The sequence below is a fragment of the Osmerus eperlanus genome, chromosome 26 (genome assembly GCF_963692335.1).
Source record: "Osmerus eperlanus chromosome 26, fOsmEpe2.1, whole genome shotgun sequence".
NCBI lineage: Eukaryota > Metazoa > Chordata > Actinopteri > Osmeriformes > Osmeridae > Osmerus > Osmerus eperlanus.
In genome coordinates, this window is record NC_085043.1 from 8428833 (window position 1) to 8448327 (window position 19495).

A 19495-nucleotide genomic window follows, 5' to 3' on the forward strand; every position below is an offset into this window, starting at 1 on the left:
CCTGCCTGTAATAAAAATCCATTAAAATGGTCTAATCTGTTATATTATACATATAAAAGGAGCCTCATAGTTTAGGAATCTGACCACTGAACAACTTCATTACAGAAACGAGCTCATATGAAAGACGACTTCTTTCACAAGACACACAAGCTTCTTAAATCCCCAAATCTTTATTTTGTTCAGTCCAGTACCAACCTGCAAAATGCTGCTCATGTCAAAATTGTTTTTTAAATAATGCTTTATTCAAATACAAACTAAGAGATACCTTGACCGTATCTGCAAACGGCAGAAACAGGAAAGCATTCAAAATGTCTCTGAATGCCGCTGAAACCGAAAAGCAAATGGCAAAGAACACTCAACAACCATTATTTAAAAAAAAAAGACAAAATGGCAGCCTGGGACAGTACAGTGGGCTGTGTGTATAGCAGCCTGAAAGAGCCAGGTTGTCAACCCCAGTAGGAGAAGATTTCTCGATGAGAAGACTCTGGGTGACATGTTGGTAAGGACATCCGGGGGGGGAACAATGAAAGGCATATAAAAGTGCATACATTTAATAATATCATTATTTAGTTAAGGAATTCAACCAGTTCAAGTAATTTAGAAGGTGAGAGAGAGGGAGAAAAAAAAAAAAACAACAGCAAATCCGCACGTATAAAAGGATGAGACTGGGGCTGCCGTCCAGGAGACACCCACCTCTCCCCCGACGTGAAGCCCAGTCTGATGAGACAGCAGGGGGAGAGAGCCCCTCCCAATCCTCCACACGTCCCAGAGATCCACACCAGCACGTCTGTCCAGCCAACACAACCAACCAAGCCTGGATCGTGAATCACCATCGTCAAAAAATAAACCTCGCCCTTCAGTTTGTTGGCTCTGGTGGACGTCTCTACTGCTGACGGGGAACTGGGGCGTAATACTGAGTGGGGGAGGCTTGGGAGCCACTACCACCAGTGTGCTATCGTGATTAAAGACGTGATTTTGTCTGGTGACTCCCCTCTCCACACCCAGGCTTCGGGGCGGGTGTGGAGAGCAGGACTCAGGCTGTAGCCGGGGTGGGGGCAGGGCAGGGCAGGGCGGGAGCAGCCGTGTCAGAGGGGGTCACTTCCATCCGCTGGGTGTCTTCTCCCTCGGCTGAGGGGGCGGGTGTGTCCCCCCTGGAGGATCCTACGAGAGAGGAAGGGTCAGTTCGGAGCGTGAGAGGGGTGGGGAGGGGGGAGGAGGTGATCCTCTGGGAGGTGGGGGTGACTCACCGCTCTGCCTGTTGGAGACGATGACACAGTCTGGGTCTTCGTCATCGTCCTCCGTGTCCGCCTGAAAGCCGTCTGTCTCCATCACTTCAGTCTGGAACAAGACGAGACAAGTCAGTCACCGGGACAGAAAAACTAAACATGAACATGAATTCAGAAACTCTTCTCAAGAAGGAGAAACTCTCCAAAGCCAGTTTCCTGACCTGCTCAGGGTCGGCACACTTCTTCATGAACTTGGTGATGGACACGCATCCTGCGCTCTTCCTCTTGTTGGAGGAGGTGGGGGTGGTGGTGGTGGTGGAGGAGGCCTGCGGGGTGGTGGGGGAGCTACCCTGGGAGCCCGTGGCCGCCCCCGACGTCTCTTCCCTGGGCGTCTGGGCCCCGGAGGTCAGGTAGCTCCACTGGCAGGGCACGGGCAGGGCCTCCTGGTGGAAGCGGACCAGGACGTCGGTGTGGACGTACCAGCAGGGCCTGTAGGAGGAGCGCTTCTCGTACACGGCGTTGGCCTTGATCAGGCGCTTCAGACGGATCCTGGGGGAGACGGGAGAGAGAACGTCACATGACCCTGTCACATGACCTGGAGGAATAGACACTGACAGGAGCTCCTCTGAAAATGTCCTTTTCTCTCCGCGTGTCCTAGCGTCGGGTGTGACGCCCCACGACAACCCGCTTTGGCCTGTGGCGGCAGCTACCTGGTGGGGATGTCGGCGTCGCTGGGAGGGCTGGACAGCAGGGGAGAGGGCGCCTGCTGGCGGCAGAACTCCTGGAACTCGGTGATGATCACCTTGCTGCTGTTGATGTTGCCGTGGAGCAAGGGCAGCAGCTGGGACAGCACTAGAGGGACAAGAAGGAGGACTGACATCAACACCCCGTCTCCCGACACAAACAGCTCCAATTTGGGCCTGCACTCTTGTCTTCAGAGTTGTCAATGTGTCCAACATTCAATGACTCCAGCAACAGCATTGTCATAAAGCTGCCACGAGACAATTCGTACGTGGGAGACTAAAGCCTGTTGACATAAAACAACCTCCAGTAGTTGCAGTAAACACTAAGTCCCTGCTAGCAGAGCTGCTGCAGGGAGGCAGGGTAGGGACGTCCACTAGAGCTCTACTCCTGGTGTACACCAGGCATCTCTGCGGTCTAGACTGCCTCAGGTCTGGACTTCTTCCCAGGGGTCAGATGGCAGAGCGGTTAGGGAATCTGGCTACCAATCAGAAGGTTGCCGGTTCGATTCCCGGCCGTGAAAAATTACGCTGTGTCCTTGGGTAAGGCACTTCACCCTACTTGCCTCGGGGGGGGGGGGGGGGGATGTCACGTACTTACTGTAAGTCGCTCTGGATAAGAGCGTCTGCTAAATGAAAAAAAACAAAACAAAAAGGGCCGTCAGACTCACGCTGCTCGTCACGCTGGTGCTTCCTGGCGGGATCCTCCGGTGTGCTGGCCTCGGCCCGGGGCAGGGGCTCCAGCAGGCACACGGCCAAGGGCTGGAAGAGCTCCAGAGGGGGTCCCTCCCCCTCCCACACGCAGCCCCTCACCACCGCCTCCAGCACCCGCAACCTCTTCTTGGCCATGAGCTCGTCCCACTCGCGGGCCTTTAGCCTCTGGCGCACCTTCTGCTTCTCCAGGTCGCCTCCACCCTCCTGGGGAGACATAAGGGGTTTGTTTACATCAGGGGCGACAAGTGGCGGTTCGAGGATGACTGTCGTACTGTCGGTTCTGCTTTGCCGCTACAGCGTTAGTGGTTAGACAGAGGGGACTCTGGGTAAAGCAGCGCGACGACGGAAACGTTCCGACTTGTTTCTACGTGAACATTGAGACGCGTACCTCTTCCTCCACCAGCGCCCCCTCCCCATCCGACAGGTAACCGTGGGGAACGAAGAAGCCATCGTCATCATCGTCGTCGTTCTCCCCTCCTTCATCATCGTCATCCTGAGAACACAGACAGGATGTTGGGACCACAACATCGCACATATTTATATTTTACACGGTTATCTATTGCAGTGGTTCTCAAACCTGTCCTCAAGTACCACCTGTCCTGCATGTTTTAGATGTTTCCCTGCTCCAACACACCTGATTCAAATAAATGGGTCTTTATCTAGCTCTGTAGAAACCTGGTAACGAACATGCATTTGAATCAGGTGTGTTGGAGCCAAGAAACATCTAAAACATGCAGGACAGGTGGTACTTGAGGACAGGTTTGAGAACCACTGATCCATTGTATACTATTTGCCTTTATTTGAATTCACTCCACAAGGAGTACGGTTTTTAGTTAGAGCACTACTTAGGAGCCAGCAGAACAACATTTCGTTCATATGTGCACTCAGTCTGTACTGTTGAATGACAATTTAAAAAAAGGGAGGACACGTACCCCCTCGCTGTGCGACAGCGACTCTCCAGGCTCTTCCTCCTCCCACTCGTCATCACTGTCCACCTCGTAGTCCAGCAGCACCTGCGGAGGGAGAACACCCGCTTCAAACTCGAGCTAAAACATTCACGCGACGGCCTCGCACGCACGCTCCGGTTCTGACGCTAATCTGCTAGCATGCTAACATCCTTGCCTTGTCCTGTCTGAGGGGGCAGCGTGGGGTGATGTGAGAGCTCTTCCTGCTCCAGGTGCCCCAGTAGGCCGGACGGTGGTTCTCCCGGAACTGAAGCAGCTTCATGTGGCCGTAGCGCTGGCGGTCGGGGACCCCGTCTGGTCGGGGGCTCTCGGCCGTGCACTCCGTGCACTCCCTGGAGGAGAGGGGCGGGGATGAGATCAGAACAGGAACAAAAATCTCAGTAAATAGTTCAGAGAGAAAGAGAGAGCTGGAATTCTCTCTCCTCGTCGCGGGTGAGGGAGAGCGGGGGAGCTGTGTGGATCCCGGACGGCCGTACCTCATCACGTCAGCTTGTCTGGGCTTGGTTGGACCTGACCTGCCAGGTTCTTTACTGGTCCAGGCCTTCAGCAGCTTGTTGGAGTTTCCATGGGGCTTCTCCAAGCACAGATCCAGCTCCTTCATCCCAGACTCGTCCAGCTGAACACGGGTCAGGGGAGCCAGGCACATGTGCTCTTTGATCTCAAACGGAGCGAACTTTCCACAGGCGGATGCGAGCGTCTAGGAGGAGAAAGGAAAGGGTTGTATTAATACTGTAAGAATCATTTGATGCTAGGATATACAGAGCAGAAGTTATAGGGGGGGGTGCATTTCTGGGCAGGGCTGTGTTGGGTCTTGCCACAAAATGCACCCCCTGGTAATTTGGACTAGGAAAGTGCAAGGTGCCTGAAACCTACTGTGGTTACTCATACTAGTCTCCAAATCACATATTCAGTTCTGACCTTTATGCTTGATCTGATTGATCATCAGATTTGAAGCATTACCTTAGGGGCCTGCTGGGTCTTGGGTTTCTGCAGAAATCGAGTGATTTCTGATTTCTCCGCTTTCATCCGCTGGGAACAGAGGGGGGACAGACATTACTAGGTGATGCAGAGTAATGATCCATGGGCTGAGGTCGAGGATGATCAGCACAGAGCTGAGTCTAGACGAACCAAACAACAACAAATGCAACAAGTCGCCCCTCAGGGATGATGAAGATGGCCGCGACCGTACAGAGAAGAAAAAACTCACATCTTTCTCTTCCTTCAACCGTTTCTCCTCCTCTTTCACTCGCTTCTCTTCTTCCTTCTTACGCTTTTCTTCAAGTTTGGCCCTAGCGCAACATTCACACCGAAAACATTCAGATGAACCTTCACTTGTGTGATGCCAATGTCACACAACTAGCATGCCAAACTCAGTGTCAGAAAAAAAGTGTGTGTGTGTGGGGGACAGCGGATGACCACTTAAACCTCACACACTAGAAACTGGAAAACTCACTCTTGTTTTGATCTACGTTGCTCTTCCTTAGCCTTTAATTTCTCCGCTTTCTCCTTCTCCTTTTTCTCAAGTTTTTCCCGCTCCTCCCTCTCCTTCCTCTCCCTTTTCTCCTTCTCTCGCTCCTCCCTCTGTTTGCGAGCCTCCTCCTTCTTCTTCTCTTTGGCAACCTTGGCCTCCTCCCGCTCGCGCTCCCTCTGCTCGCGCTGGCGGACCCTCTCCTCCTGCTCCTGCAAACTCTGCAGACACAGGAAATGACATCCCTCTCGTCAATGACAACACAGGAAATGACATCCCTCTCGTCAATGACAACACAGGAAATGACATCCCTCTCGTCAATGACAACACAGGAAATGACATCCCTCTCGTCAATGACAACACAGGAAATTACATCCCTCTCGTCAATGACAACACAGGAAATGACATCCCTCTCGTCAATGACAACACAGGAAATTACATCCCTCTCGTCCGTGACAACAGTGGAAAGGAAAGGAGGGATAAAAGTGGAGGGATAGAATGGGCAGACTTATGATAGCAGATATTTAGATATAATATAGACCCCCTTTTACCTTCTGAGAGCGTCTTCGGACACTTTTCTGCCCCGTGTTGGGAGTGGTCTTTAGATCCTATTAAGAGGAGAAAAGTCACATTAAGTAGGGTTACATCTGTTATATTGGGGTATTTATACAAAAGGTTTCTTGGATAAAGGATGACAAGCCCTTGCAGAAGCACGAATCCACCAGAATCCAGATGATGGCATGATGTGTAAATGCTGCCACACGGGGTCTCGTTCAGAGGCCGACTCACTGTGGCAGGTGAAGCGGGCTCTGTGTTGGCCTGGTCAGGGGAGCTCTCCACAGCAGACAGGGAGCTGGTGGAGGAAGGGGACAGCATGGACTCGTTTCCGTGGCTGGACATCTCAGCCTTTACCGGCTCTTCCTCTTCCTCATCCTCCTCCTCCTCGCTGTCAGATCCCTGCGTGGTGTCGAGGTGTGAGGCAGATGCCGTGTCCATCTTTTCTTCCTCCTCCTCCTCCTCCTCTTCCTCCTTTTTCGACATCCCACACTTCAAGGGGTCTGTCTTGGGTGTTCTGGTGACCTTCCCAGCGCTCGGGTCTTTCCTACGTTGGTGGTCCTGGGTGGAGGGGCGGGAGGCAGAGACAGGAGTGGTGGGGAGCGGCTCGGGAAGATGACCCGAATCACAGCTGTCCTCAGTAAGGTCCACAATCGAGCACTTGGCCGGGGAGGCTCGGCTCTCGCGGCTCATGAAGCCGTCCAGAGGTCCCCGGCCGTTGACCAGAGCGGGCCCGTGACGCACAGAAAGCTGGGGGCGGTCCAATTCGTTCTCCCCGTCGGACGCCCCTGGGTCTGGGCAGAGGGGGGCTCGGGTTCTTTTGGGCTCACTGCTCTCCTTGGGCTCCGGGTTCAGACGTTTGAATGGAAGTCGAGCTGAGAAGGGGGTGATGAATAAATAAACTCTCAATGTCATTCAGTTTAAAATCATGTTTAGATCATGTACACTAGATCAGAAATTAGGTCCCCGACTGAGGTACTGACGAATTGTGAACTTACCCTGAACAAGCTTCTTGTTAGTCTTACTGGGTTTGACACCGCTAGCCATGGCTGTAAATAACAGAAAAGTTCATTTTATTTATCAAAATCTTGCTCCAATTTTTGTGACTGAAGTTGATGCTACGTGCAAGATATATCACGTTTTGCATTGTGTTGCTAGGTTTATTGTTATGACAAATCATTCAATAAAAGCTGTATCAACACAAATAGAAATGTCGATAAAGCTCGTCAACCCCGCATGCCATCACAACTTTTGACACTTAAATCCGTTTGATTTGAACAGTTTTACTTAAAAGCAACAACCGTAACTAGCTTGATCAAAAGTAACTCTGCCGAAGCTAGTAGGCTAACTCGGTCAGGGGTGTTTGCGTAGCGCTCCCGCCTTTCGGTAAATCACTAGAAGCGCAGAGCGAAGGCCCAGCAATGTCTACAAGCACCTCTGTCAGTCAACCAGTGCAATATACCCCCGCAATAAGCCAACAGCACCGGTGGAGGGTAAATACATCAATATACCTTGCGCCAACTACCACGTACTGCGCTATCGCATGTAGCTCTAAACATTACTGTGGCATTATTATCACTTGATGCAGCCTAGTTGGTAGCTTAAATATAAAATAGCTACATGGTTCTGAACCTGCGCCTAGTAACAGAACAGCAAGCTAGTTAGCAAAGCAGCTAGCAAACAAGCTACTACTACTACTAGGAGTAGACTTGACGTTGTTATTACTTAATGGCCATTCAAATAGATAATGATATTATTCTACACATTAGTACCAACTTACGACAAGACATTTCATTTCAAATTCCATAAACACAACAGCCATCTTAGCAGCTGGATAACTTGCCTCTTCTCCGTGGGATAGAGGCTAAATGCCCGTCCAAGGATGGGTCTTCCGCCGCTAGCATCACCACCACCATGCGAAACTCACTTCAGATATCCTTCAGCCGAAAATAAAACAATTGCGACGAGTAACTTTGCAATTACTTTTGGAGGATGCCTCAATAACAATAACATACCACTTCTGTGCTAACGATATAACTGTCTACGCTTCATCACTATTCTTGCTTTTTCTAAATAAAACGCTATCTTCCCACATCCTCAACAAGCTACCCCCATATCCACTCCTGGCTGCCTGGTTCCACACAGCCGCGCGCCCCTCGGTCAGAATTGGCGGGAGTAAGTCACTTGCCGTAAACTCGTTCTCTCATTGGTCCAAACTCCTAGTGTCTCTGAGCACGTTGGCCTATCAGATCCTACCCTCGGAAGTCCTGCCCCTATGAGATTTTCTTCAGATCTAAGAGGATATAACTGGCGTAAGCAAAATTTTAGCAATTGCATTTACCTGGCATGTTTAGCCCTATTGCTTACGCCGTTCAGTTAAATTGAGCTCTCCTCAAGTAAAGAAAACAAAGACAAAAAAGCCTTAAACAAAAGGAAATAAGAACCTTTTAGTGAGTTTTCCCGTAAGAAAAGAAAGTTCATCATTGGGACATACAAAATAAGAATATAACAGTATACTACTGTATAACATGGACACCCCGTTGGTCAATATGCTATTATAATTAGACATTGATTGGTTAGAATAGGTGGTCGGACAAAAGTCAAACTTTTTAATAATGCCATTTTGCTATGATCAAATAAAATAAATTAGATACCATGGTTTTCCAGCATTTCTCTGCCCACACCCGACAAGAACACATTGCCAGATTTAGGGATCTGTAGTTTCAAAGTCAATAAGTTTAAGTCAAATTTATATCCAGGGATCTGACTACAACTACCACTCCCACAATGCAACTGTACTGGGTTGCTCGCAAGGGACTGCGATGATGAGTCGATGCCCAATACAGTGCATCTTCAACGAAGCGGCTAGCGGCGTACAGGTAGGCAGTAATAGATTTCGTTGCCTATAAGTTATGTTGTTTAGGAATTACATAGTTGTGCAATTTATTTACGAAATATCACATTTAATCGATCCCACCTTGTTCAGTGTGTTCTCTTTTCAATTAACCAGTGGATGACAATTATTTGAAAAAAGGAGACGCAGCTGTCAAGCTTCAAAAGCCATTTGGCTAACGTTAGCATTAGAGCTAGCTAGCTAACTAATAGTAGCGAGTTGTTCATTAAAATTCTACTAGTTGCTGTGGCTACACAATATTGAGCTTGTTTGGCACAGCTATTTATCCCCCCGTGATAACTGTGTTTTCACGAATCATTAATGACATTTGTTCATCGTTTACCTAACATCATTTGCTAACTGTTATATAGCATAACTACTGTTGTTGATAAGGTTTGGGCGTTATCTACCGGTTCTTTGTGCCCTTATATTTCACTAACAGGAACGGACATACGAATAGGATTTCATAATGACAGGTTTGTGTGCATACTTACTTGGAAATGCTGACCCACTACTTTGTTCAATAGGCTACTGTTTTTATCCACAACATACGTTGATGACTACAGACACTTCATCATCGACTAATTATCAATTTTCCTTTTAATAACATACTGCTCCTCAATATCTTCCCATCGCGCATCAGCATGCTAACGGAAATGCTGTCTCATCGATCCTATTGTTCTCTTTCAGAGCGGGTGAACAACTTTCCTCCTCTGCCCAAGTTTTTGCGGATCAAGCCCTGCTTTTACCAGAATGTGGAGGAAGAAATCCCTGCCCCACACAGACAGCTGGTGCGCAGGGTGTACAACCTGTGGATGTGTAAGTTGCAACCCACTCTAATAGGGACCCAGCCTGTTTATTCTATTTTGACTCATGGTGTATCTCTCGGGAGGGGAGGTGTGGTATGACCAAATTAACACTTAAACATAATCTACCCTTGTGAATCAACTTGCCTGTTCTTGTGCCTATAGTGTATTCCGTGACCCTGTTCGTCAATGTGGTGTCATGCATCGCCTGGTGGGCTGGTGGTGGAGGTGCAGCCAACTTCGGTCTCTCCCTGCTTTGGCTCTTTCTCTTCAGTCCCTGTAGTTACACCTGCTGGTTTCGGCCTCTCTACAAAGCCTTCAGGCAAGGCTCGCTCGACCACAACGCAGCCCCGCACTGGTGGTTTTGGTTCTCTCCCGGGGTTATCGTTCCTGCAGCTCACACGTGGTTCCCCTTCTCTCTGCTTCCAGGGCGGACAGTTCCTTCAACTTCATGAGTTTCTTCTTCATCTTCTTCCTCCAGTGTGTCCTTGCCCTCATTCAGACCGTGGGCATCTCTGGATGGGGCGCGTGGTGAGTGGAAATAGGAACAAGTCCCCCCAAAAATGTGTGGTATGGGTGTGCGAGTCAGATGGCTGAGCGGTTAGGGAATCGGGCTATTACTCAGAAGGTTGCTGGTTTGATTCCTGGCTGTTGTGTCCTTGGGCAAGGCACTTCACCCTACTTGCCTCGGGGGGAATGTCCCTGTAATTACTGTGAGTCCCTCTGGATAAGAGCGTCTGCTAAATGAGTAAATGTAATGTACTGCGTGGCAAAACTTCTGACATGACACTCCTGGCATCATCACACGAATTATCGCAAATATGTCCACTGCTTGGCGGTAGAACGCCACGTTTTACTTACTGTTGCCTGTCACAATGTGTGTTTACATTTGCACTTGCCTTGGCGTACTAACCTCACCAACCACCTCACTCTCACCAAATCTCCCCAAGTGGCTGGATCGCGACAGTGATGTTTTTCAGCTACAACGTGGGCTCTGCTGTCGTCATGCTGTTCTCCGCTCTGCTCTTCACCCTGGTGACTGTACTAATGGGGCTGGTTCTCATAAGGGTGAGTCCAACACACACACACACACAGTCTCTCAGTCAGTCAGCACAACACGCACACTTGTCACACAAACACACACCTTCTGAAGAGTGGGTTGTCCTCATCCTCATAGGTCCACCGGCTGTACCGCGGTGGAGGTGGTAGTTTGGAGCGCGCCCAAGAGGAGTGGAGCACTGGACTGTGGAAGAGTGCCCCTGTGAGGGAGGCTGGTTTCAACGCCATCGCTGAAACTGGCCCCAGTCTGCCTCAGTACCCAGCTGCAGTGCCAAGCTACCCAGAAAATGCCCCCTGGTAAAATGGACACTAGGGGGAGACAAAGAGCGGCATTTCATAGCATGCAGACGACAGCAGAACACGAAATTACACCACTACACCACATTTGACACGTTGATGTGTTTTTCGAAAGAATGTGAATTTTGACTTATCTGAATGAGACTCCAAGAGGCCATGTAACATGAATGCAAAAGCTTTTCCATGGTAACTGGAAAATGTTTTTTTTTTTTGACAGAACTTCTAAAACTGACCCATTCCAATTCATATGTTTACATGATCTTCTACTCTGTATATGAATTTATTTCATTTGCCTTTTTTCCAAGAGAGAAGAAAAAAAAAGCCAGCTGGGACCCTCTCTAGATTGTCTGTACTCAAACAGTAGCGTTCTGACAGGGGAAAGAAACCATGTCAACAGCATGGCCTCTGAACTACAGGAATCTTAGATGCCTACTGACCATCACATTTAAGTATTCATAGGGCACAGAGCGGATATCTTGATTGATCCTGTCAAAGTGAACATGGAATTTGGTTTTGCCTTTGGAGTTTGATATGGAACTTGGAGAGCATGCTTTTTATTATTCTAGCGATTCGAGTTTTGGTGTGAATTTAACCACAGCACCTCCCATGTGTTTGTGACACTTTCTTGCTTTATATAATTTTGCCTTATTTCTTAAGACTAGCCATGCCTTAATCCTACAAGCAGATCTTGCATATAGAAGCTGTCTCGCTTGACTTTAGCCTTAAGTAAAGCTATGTTGTTATGACAAAGCCCAAAAACTACATTAATACACATTTTCATCCTCATAATGCTTGAGACGCTCACCATTATAGGAATGCCTTCACTGATCACTACTGCCCTTTTGTGTTTTACTCAATGTGCACTGGTCTTCTCTCTCGTTTGGCAGCGACGCGATTAGTTTTGTGCGGTCCTAGTGCCCTGTTATAGGAGCACCCTTCTCTCCAGTCAGTGTTCAAAAACAGCTCTTCAGACAGGAGAACGATGTTTACATTGTGGCTGAGAGAATTGCTAGCCACCCATTTCACTTTCTGTTTTCTCTTCAAAAAGGTTGGACTGCCATGAGAATTATTTTGAATTCATAGATTTGTTTTACTTTGTCTCAATTCTGTAATTAATACAGGTATTAGAAAATATGAGATACATTATTGAAAATGTCATTGTGTTTATGCAATGTCTAACAATTTCAATAAATATTTACATTTAAACCCATTGTTACAAAAGCTGTTACTCCCTCACTGGGTAACAGTGTTATTCCTGATTTTCATATTCAAATATTTTGGCAGTTGGAAGTGGTGGACAGCAATACTGGGATGCCAGCGCACAACAGAATTTACAGAATCACATAATGGTGATTCAGTTTGGATAGTCCCACCTGCCTTCCTGGGACAAACAGCTACTTGGATTAGGTATTATTTCTGCTGCGTGTTAGCTTGCTATGTACAGTACTAAATACTGGCCCTCTGTTTATGTGGCCCTATGTGGTTTGGACATGGTCATGAAGTACATACCAAAGGTTCTTGATTGTTCTTGAGATAATTTAATGTTGCTCTTGAAAGCGTGATAATGACAGAACAGAGATCTTCAGAACACCTCGAGTGTTTTGGCTAAATCAGCCGTGACTCAGTGTGTGGCGACGCTGTTTTCTAATGACAGTGTTGAGGTAAACACAGAGCAACGAGAACACGCTCCTTTAATTTCCCCTCGACAACAAACGAGTTGTAAAGAAATGTACAGTCAGATCGTGGTTCAAATGACATCCCTCTGCCATGGCCTGCCCTGGGCCCACGACAACTAGTCATCAATGTCAACAGTCCTCTCATTGGATTGAAATGTCTCGGTTTATCCTCAAACACGATTGGCCAGATAAACACGTGTAACTATCGACAATAGAAAAATTACAAATCTTGTCAAATAAATAATATTAGCCATAGGCAAAACACATCAAATCAAGACGTTGTCAAAATGCTCTAAAAAATAATCATACACAATATACATATCAATGATGAATTCTCAGAATACAGGTTCTTACATGGCCTTAGTGTTTCTACGTGAATAAGCTGCCTGTTGAGAGAGCGCTCCAAGTCATGTAACCCTAGTAACGTCCAGTCAGATCTCAGACTCGTCATTGATGAATCCCAAACCGTCCGCACTTGAAACGTGCCTGCCCGAGAAGAGGAGCTCCCCGTTCCTTTGAATGTCAACGTGCGCGCGGTTATTGTTTTTAGAATTAGTGGTGATGTTGGTGGTGGTGTTGGTGGTGATGGATGACGGTGGCAGCAGCTTCTGCTCAGTAGTCCTGGTAGAATCCACGTAGTCTGAAGACGGGGCTTTTCCCTGGCCGGCGCCTGCTTTTTGTGGGAGGAAGCGGCGACAACGTCCTTTCAGGTTCCACGCCACCGTGGCGCCCAGAAACAGAGAGAGCAGAACCACAGCCACCTTCAGACCCACCAGACGCTCTGCCTCCCTGTAAGACTGAGGGGTCAAAGGTGTCTCTATGGGCTGTGTGGGGACCGGGCGTTCTGGGGATGGGGTGAAGGCGCTGTGTGGAGTCTCCGTCGTTTCCCCCTGCTCCTCCTCTTCCTCCCAGCCTGGCTGCGCTCTGGGCTGCACCTCGTACACGGCCATGGTCTTAGTGTACGGTCGGCCGGCCACCTGCTCTACAGAGTCGCACGTGTAGCGTCCGGCGTCCGGGGAGGAGGCGTTGAGGATGAGGAGGCCCCCGTCGTAGATGTAGCGCTTGTCATCGGAGTGAAGGACCTGGCCGGAGAAATGCCAGCTGACCTGGGCCAGGTTGGAGTCTGGCCGGCACTGCAGCTTGACGTGGTGGCCGGACACCAGGGTATACGTCTCCACGGTGACCTCATCTGGAAGAGACAAACATACACAGACAAACTGTCAGTAACAAGCCGATACTCGCTGGCCAAGTATAGGCTGGTGCGAGCAACGTGCAGATACACTTGCGAGTTTTTGCTCGTTCTATTTAACTTCTGAATGTGTATAAATACCTGGACTTGGGCACTGTGAGATATCACCATGTTGTAGACTTTGAATCATATCACTGAAAGATCAGAAAACAGTCTTTCAGAAACGATATTCATTCCCAAACTTTTTTTTTTTATTACAATATTCATCACATACTCTTTTCTTCAAAGTGCAGGTCAGTGAAGAGTGGGCAGTGCCTGGCTGCTTGTGTGTTCTTACCCGCCCGAGGGAGGCTGCGGTCTGGGGACTGGTGAGCAGCGATCAGAGGGGAGGTCCCAGGCACAGTAGGGATCTCTGGCCAGGATACAGTCCACACACGACCGGTAGCGCCCACAGTCGCTCAGAGGTAGCTGCACAACACCGTACCCCGAACCTGCATACAACTGGCCCTGGGGAACACACACACACATTCAGCTGCTAGTGTCATGAAGATGTTGTTAGATGTGAGTTGTGGACTGGCCTCCCATACTAGCAAATATCAGTGAATGATGATCATACAAATACCAATAAATGGTGATAAGGATCGATAATTATATTCTATATTATTATATATCACTTTATTTATCGTATTTTATATTATATTGTATAGCCCTAGTATTTTATTTTGTTGTACATTTCTACATTTTAATTTTGTTCATTATGTTTTAATGTTCACTGTATGCACCTGCCCACCTAAGTAAATTCCTTGTTTGTGACCACTTACTTGGCGATTAAACACAATTCAGATTCTGATAATCGCTATGGAGACACACCATAATACCCAACCTCAGACAGGAAGTTCTTGTTACCTTGCTGGAGGAGAGACGCAGAGTCCTGATTGGTTCTGGAGTCTTGTACAGCCGGATCTCCTCGATGATGAACATCTCCCCGGCGTAGTTCACCGCCTTCTCCACAAAGCCGTTCTCTGCAAAGACAACCAGGTGCATTCGACCAAGTCAGATCAACCGCAACCCCCGGAATCTTTTGGATCCTCTCCCCCCCAACACGCTTTCAATCCATTTACATTTAGTCATTTAGCAGACGCTCTTATCCAGAGCGACTTAGTCAGTACAGGGACATTCTCCCCGAGGCAAGTAGGGTGAAGTGCCGTGCCCAAGGACACAACGTCATTTTTCACGGCCGGGAATCGAACCAACAACCTTCTGATTAATAGTCCGACCCCCTAACCGCTCAGCCATCTGACCCCAATCCGACAGATCGCCCGTCAACGTGCGTTCCCGCAGTCTCACCCGTGCCGATGAACATGACGGGATACGTCTCTCCATCCAGCGCTCGTACCGTGTCCACCGCGATGCGCGTGAACATGGCTCCCTTCCTGACCAGTAGGGGGCGCCCCATCAGCGGGCTCACCGCCTCGTCCATGAGCGGTCGGTCCCGGATGAACTGCAGGGTCTTGTCAGGCAGGTCCAGCGAGCGCATCATCCCCTGCTCCCTGGCCGCGTTGTTGATGCACTGAAACACAAGCACGCCGCAATGATAACGCCCCGATGGATTTCCACGCAAGTCAGTAGCTTGTAGCAGTGAGGTGTGTGTGTGATGTAGCAGAGAGGTGTGTGTGATGTAGCAGAGAGGTGTAGTGGGAGACTCACAGCTCCAGGTCTGGGGACGGGCAACTCTCCACTGAACATCACCCACTTCACGTGGGCCGTCTCCACAGTCACGGGCGTCTTGAACTTGCCCTCGTCGAACACGTGGCTGATGTCAGAGGTGCTGTACGCGCACACTGCCGAGACGTCTGAGGTGGGCCTGGAGAGGCGCACACAGAGATCAACAACGCTCTGCTGGAAAACCTCAGGTTCTCACACTTTCCAGGCAAGAGTTTTGAAGGGGTAATATCTCACTTTCGCTTCGATTTTCCTGTCACCCAGCCACTGAGAGTGAGTGAGTCAGTAACTGTGAAACCACGAGAACCAGTTGGGGAGGGGGAGGGGGCATACTCACGACTGAGGCGTGAACACGGCGTAGAACACGCTTTTCCTCCAGTCGTCGTTCTTCAGCAGGAAGACGTCCTGGACAATGGAGGGCAGGCTGGGCCCAGGCACGGAGCAGTCCAGACGAGCCTTCAGGAACGACGTCCACTTCCTCTGCAGCGTCCGCTGGCCTCCCATGTCCCCCTGCGGGCCCAGCAACCACAGAGGAAGAAGGATCAGCCCAATCGGCAGCCTCGGCGTTTCGAATCGAGGTCGAACCGCTGCGGCGTAGCGACGAGTCTTGATTCGAACCTTGCAGACGCGGGCCACGCGAGACACCAGCAGCTTGTTGTAGAAGTCGTACTCCATGGCGTTCTCGCTGAAGAACATGTAGACCTTGTCGTCGTCGCCGGTGTCGCTGCTCTGACTCTCGGGGACAAAGTCCATGTAGACAAAGTTCGGCTCTGTTGGGGAGAAAAAAACAGCTGACGTCTTATTTCCTGTTGTGCATCTTCATGTTCGTGACGTCGGACAGTGGGAGAGGCAGGAGGGAGGTACGAGGGAGGGAGGGGGGGTAGCAGGAGGCAGGGGGAGGAAAAAGGGAGGCAGCAGGGAGGCGGAGCTGACCGTTGAGCCAGGAGCTCTTAAACTCGGTGCGGAGTGTCGTCTTAGTGCTGCGGAGCACCACTGGCTCAGAGCCCAGGAAGTTGATGGAGGTGGCAGAGTACAAGTCTTCACCTGATAAGACAGAGACGCACACAGAAGCAGGAGTCAGAACGCTGGCGGGAACAACCAGGAGCCTGTCTACCCAATCGTCTTTCTCGGTTGGTGCACTTTAACCAGTAGAAGACGTGCCGTTCTCTCTCTCTCTCTGAACTTTGATAGCCAGACGCAAACACTAACCAATCATGATGGAGGAGTACCTCTGGAAGGGATCAAAGGGACATTTCCCTTTCCCCTCCTCCTGCAGCCCCTCCAGAGTCAGCACCCCGTCGCTGTAGGTCTACCAGGAAACACAGAGACAGAGTTTAAACTGCAATCATTCCTAAGAGATTTCCATGAAAGATGTCAACATCCTTTATATACTTGGGCGAACACGTGCGCGCTGTATCAAGCCTGAAAACAAAAGGACGCCAAGTACAATCTTTAACAACTGAGAAAACTAGATGCAAGTTCACTCTCAAACTCAGACAAAGATTCGAATTAGAACACCGTTTGTTTTAATAGTGTATCGCTTCCTTCCTTACTGGAAAACCAGAGTAAATAAGGAAACACAGGGAGCAGGTGCTTGACCTATGACCCCTAGAGTCATTCTAAACGTTCAGAGAAGGACGGCCATAGGCAGTAAACTCCCAGCCACACATACCATATAGTCACAGATGGGACTGAAGGCATTCGTGCCACACACATACATTCGGTCGCCAGCCACAGTATGGAGAGTCCGTATGTAGTTACGACATTCCACCTGGAATAGGATACAATAATAATAAGAACAAGGCCAAATGGTGCACACAGTTTATGTGAAGTGGACTAAACACGTGTTCCTTCTAGACCCCTGGTCAAGGCTTGTCCAGTAATATATACAGTCATGTGTGTATCTGTTTCGGCTTGTTATTATTCGGTGGTAGTACAGTGAGAAGTAGACCGCTTGTCTGTTCAGAGTGTGTGGAGGCGGGAATGGTTTCCTGCTGGACTTACTTCCGCGTCTTTGCCCTTGTACGTGCACTCCCTCTGTTTGTCTGGCGTGACTCCCCAGTACACCTGCAACAACAGACGTGCTGTCAAGGTGTGCCGGGGTCACTGAGTCTGAGCTGCACTGGGTTCAACTCCCTTCCTCTGAGAGGTGAAGACAAAAGCTTCCTTTTCTAGGCTCTATCTATCTGTCTTTTAGATATTACGACACAATAATTATATATATTTAAAAAAATTCTAATGCACTAATCACAAGACAAAGTTTAGTTTATTTAAAAGGCAGCATCTTATCTAATACAACATGGTGCTGGTTCACAGAATCAAACCCGTGGATCCAAGCCAGCTTCTCACCCCGGCGTTCTTGGTGGAGACGTCGTTCATGTCGAGGGCGTAGACTGCCTCGCGCGCCCCGAGCATGAGCACGCCCAGATCCTCCCTCATCAGCATGGTGGAGTAGTTCCAGATCCCCTCCTCCCTGAAAACCTTCAGACCTTCTACACGGACGAAAACCACAACAAAACAAAAACAAAATCAACAGCTGGTATCTATGGAGGGTGGGGCAGGGGGAGGGGGGGGAATCTGCTCGATGCAAACATGAATGTGCTTGCTCGTTCCTGATGCATCGTGTGACAGGCCCTTTAGAGAGCTGAAATGTCTCCCACTCCCCAGCAGGAAACAGATGCTCCGGCTGGGAGGAAGCAGAGAGGGCGGAGGGAGAGGCTTACCCTGGTAGGGGACGGTCTTCCGAGGGACACAGTGGAGACTGACATGCTCACTGATGGACAGAGGAAGGAACAGGCCGCAGAGAACCTTGAGAGGCCAGAGAGCAGACATGGCTTGGGGGCTGTCTGAGGGGGGGGGGGGGGGGGTTGGAGGCCCTGTGGTGGGGGAGGAGGTGGGTCTGTGGTGGGGGAGGAGGTGGGTCTGTGGTGGGGGAGGAGGTTGGGTCTGGGGGTGGGGTTGGCACTTCTGTGGGGGAGGGGGTGGGTCTGTGGTGGGGGTGGGGGAGGAGGTTTGGTCTATGGGGGGGAGGGGTTGGCACTGCTGTGGGGGAGGGTCTGCGGTGGGGGAGGGGGGGAGGGGGGGAGAAAGGGTCCTGTTGATCTTGCGCCCCGGATCAAGAGGCTAGCATGTCCCTCCTGAAAGTCGCCGTCCTGGTGTCTGGGCAGGTGGTAGGCTAGGTCGGTGTTAGCCTCCAGCACGGGGTTAATCCACAGCTGCAGCTTCCTCTCGGGGCCGGGGGGGCGACCATGGTGACAGAGAGCTACTGAGGCCGGCAAAGGGACCTCACCTCGGCCTTCCCATGTCGGAGGTCATCACACGGCTCCACTGACTCTGTGAGACGGATCAGAACACACACAAAAATTATGGACTTTCGTAAATGAGAGGGGGCAGCGAATGACCCAAACAGACTGTGTTTTCATATTGAAAGCACACAGCAGTTTGTGGTTGTTCCAGCTCATCGGGCTGTCTACTGTACACGGAGTTGGTGATTAACAGTGAGCAGATCTGCCTACGGTGCAAAGAGAAAGGAAAGCAACGTCTGTTTGAAATTCAAACAGACACACTGATAAGAACCTTGGTTGGCTTCCTCCTGATTAAGACGACAAAAACTGCTGTGATAACTTGAGGTTGTGCCTCTCAAGTGGATCACGCTGATAATACAGCCCTCCGATATCCTCCACTGCGAGTTACTGAATAGCGCTTAAACGGAGGGCGTGCTCTGCTTTGACAACACAAGCACTGGCTGGTCTGTGAAACCACAGCAACACTGGAAGTAGGCACAACAAAGCGATTTGAATATTCGTAGGCTACATCAAAGCACAGCTAAAGGAAAAATGAAAAAAAAAAAACACTCCTGTTTTTACTCGGAAGGGCGTTTATCTGCTGAGAGGGTCAGATACAAATCCGCAGGGCTAAGTACAGCTAGGTGTCGCGGGCTCCACGCCCTGCGTCGTAACAGGAGAGCCCTGCAACCGACATGCTGGTTCTCTTGTTGTTTGTTGAAACACAGACGAGCTGGAGCATGCATGGGACAGCCCTGGTGTTGGCAGAGCAGGGATGTTTCACATACTTCACGCCTCAGGCACCGGGGGTCTGTAGCTGAGCACTACAGCTGGCAAGAATGACTTCAGGTTGTTATTCACCGAGTTTGACAGATCATTTCAAGCGCTGAAGACAGGCAGG

General features: G+C 49.7%; 3 protein-coding genes across 3 annotated transcripts; 1 reads left to right on the forward strand and 2 right to left on the reverse strand.

Moving 5' to 3' along the window:
• Positions 1 to 84: 84 nt before the first annotated feature.
• On the reverse strand, positions 85 to 7833 carry chaf1a (chromatin assembly factor 1, subunit A (p150)). The gene is made up of 16 exons (XM_062452745.1): positions 7508 to 7833; positions 6667 to 6707; positions 5903 to 6543; positions 5665 to 5721; positions 5099 to 5334; positions 4853 to 4934; positions 4606 to 4674; positions 4122 to 4342; positions 3803 to 3977; positions 3613 to 3693; positions 3069 to 3173; positions 2638 to 2884; positions 1937 to 2078; positions 1448 to 1775; positions 1248 to 1338; positions 85 to 1161 (listed from the first exon to the last, which is right to left on the reverse strand). The coding sequence occupies exons 1-16, from the start codon at positions 7582 to 7584 to the stop codon at positions 1034 to 1036; spliced, it is 2721 nt and encodes a 906-aa protein (XP_062308729.1). The 5' UTR covers positions 7585 to 7833; the 3' UTR covers positions 85 to 1033.
• A 613-nt stretch (positions 7834 to 8446) lies between these two features.
• On the forward strand, positions 8447 to 11027 carry scamp4 (secretory carrier membrane protein 4). The gene is made up of 7 exons (XM_062452903.1): positions 8447 to 8547; positions 9004 to 9037; positions 9252 to 9380; positions 9533 to 9689; positions 9797 to 9898; positions 10318 to 10435; positions 10545 to 11027. The coding sequence occupies exons 2-7, from the start codon at positions 9031 to 9033 to the stop codon at positions 10725 to 10727; spliced, it is 696 nt and encodes a 231-aa protein (XP_062308887.1). The 5' UTR covers positions 8447 to 8547; positions 9004 to 9030; the 3' UTR covers positions 10728 to 11027.
• Positions 11028 to 12397: 1370 nt separating this feature from the next.
• si:ch211-129c21.1 (uncharacterized protein LOC563087 homolog) lies at positions 12398 to 18271 on the reverse strand. Its single transcript, XM_062452898.1, has 15 exons — positions 18250 to 18271; positions 18034 to 18203; positions 17660 to 17802; positions 17315 to 17377; positions 16983 to 17081; positions 16520 to 16619; positions 16244 to 16354; positions 15929 to 16080; positions 15648 to 15820; positions 15296 to 15452; positions 14936 to 15158; positions 14495 to 14610; positions 13926 to 14095; positions 13730 to 13782; positions 12398 to 13588 (listed from the first exon to the last, which is right to left on the reverse strand). Exons 2-15 carry the CDS (start codon positions 18140 to 18142, stop codon positions 12831 to 12833), a joined length of 2427 nt encoding a protein of 808 aa, XP_062308882.1. The 5' UTR covers positions 18143 to 18203; positions 18250 to 18271; the 3' UTR covers positions 12398 to 12830.
• Positions 18272 to 19495: the final 1224 nt, after the last annotated feature.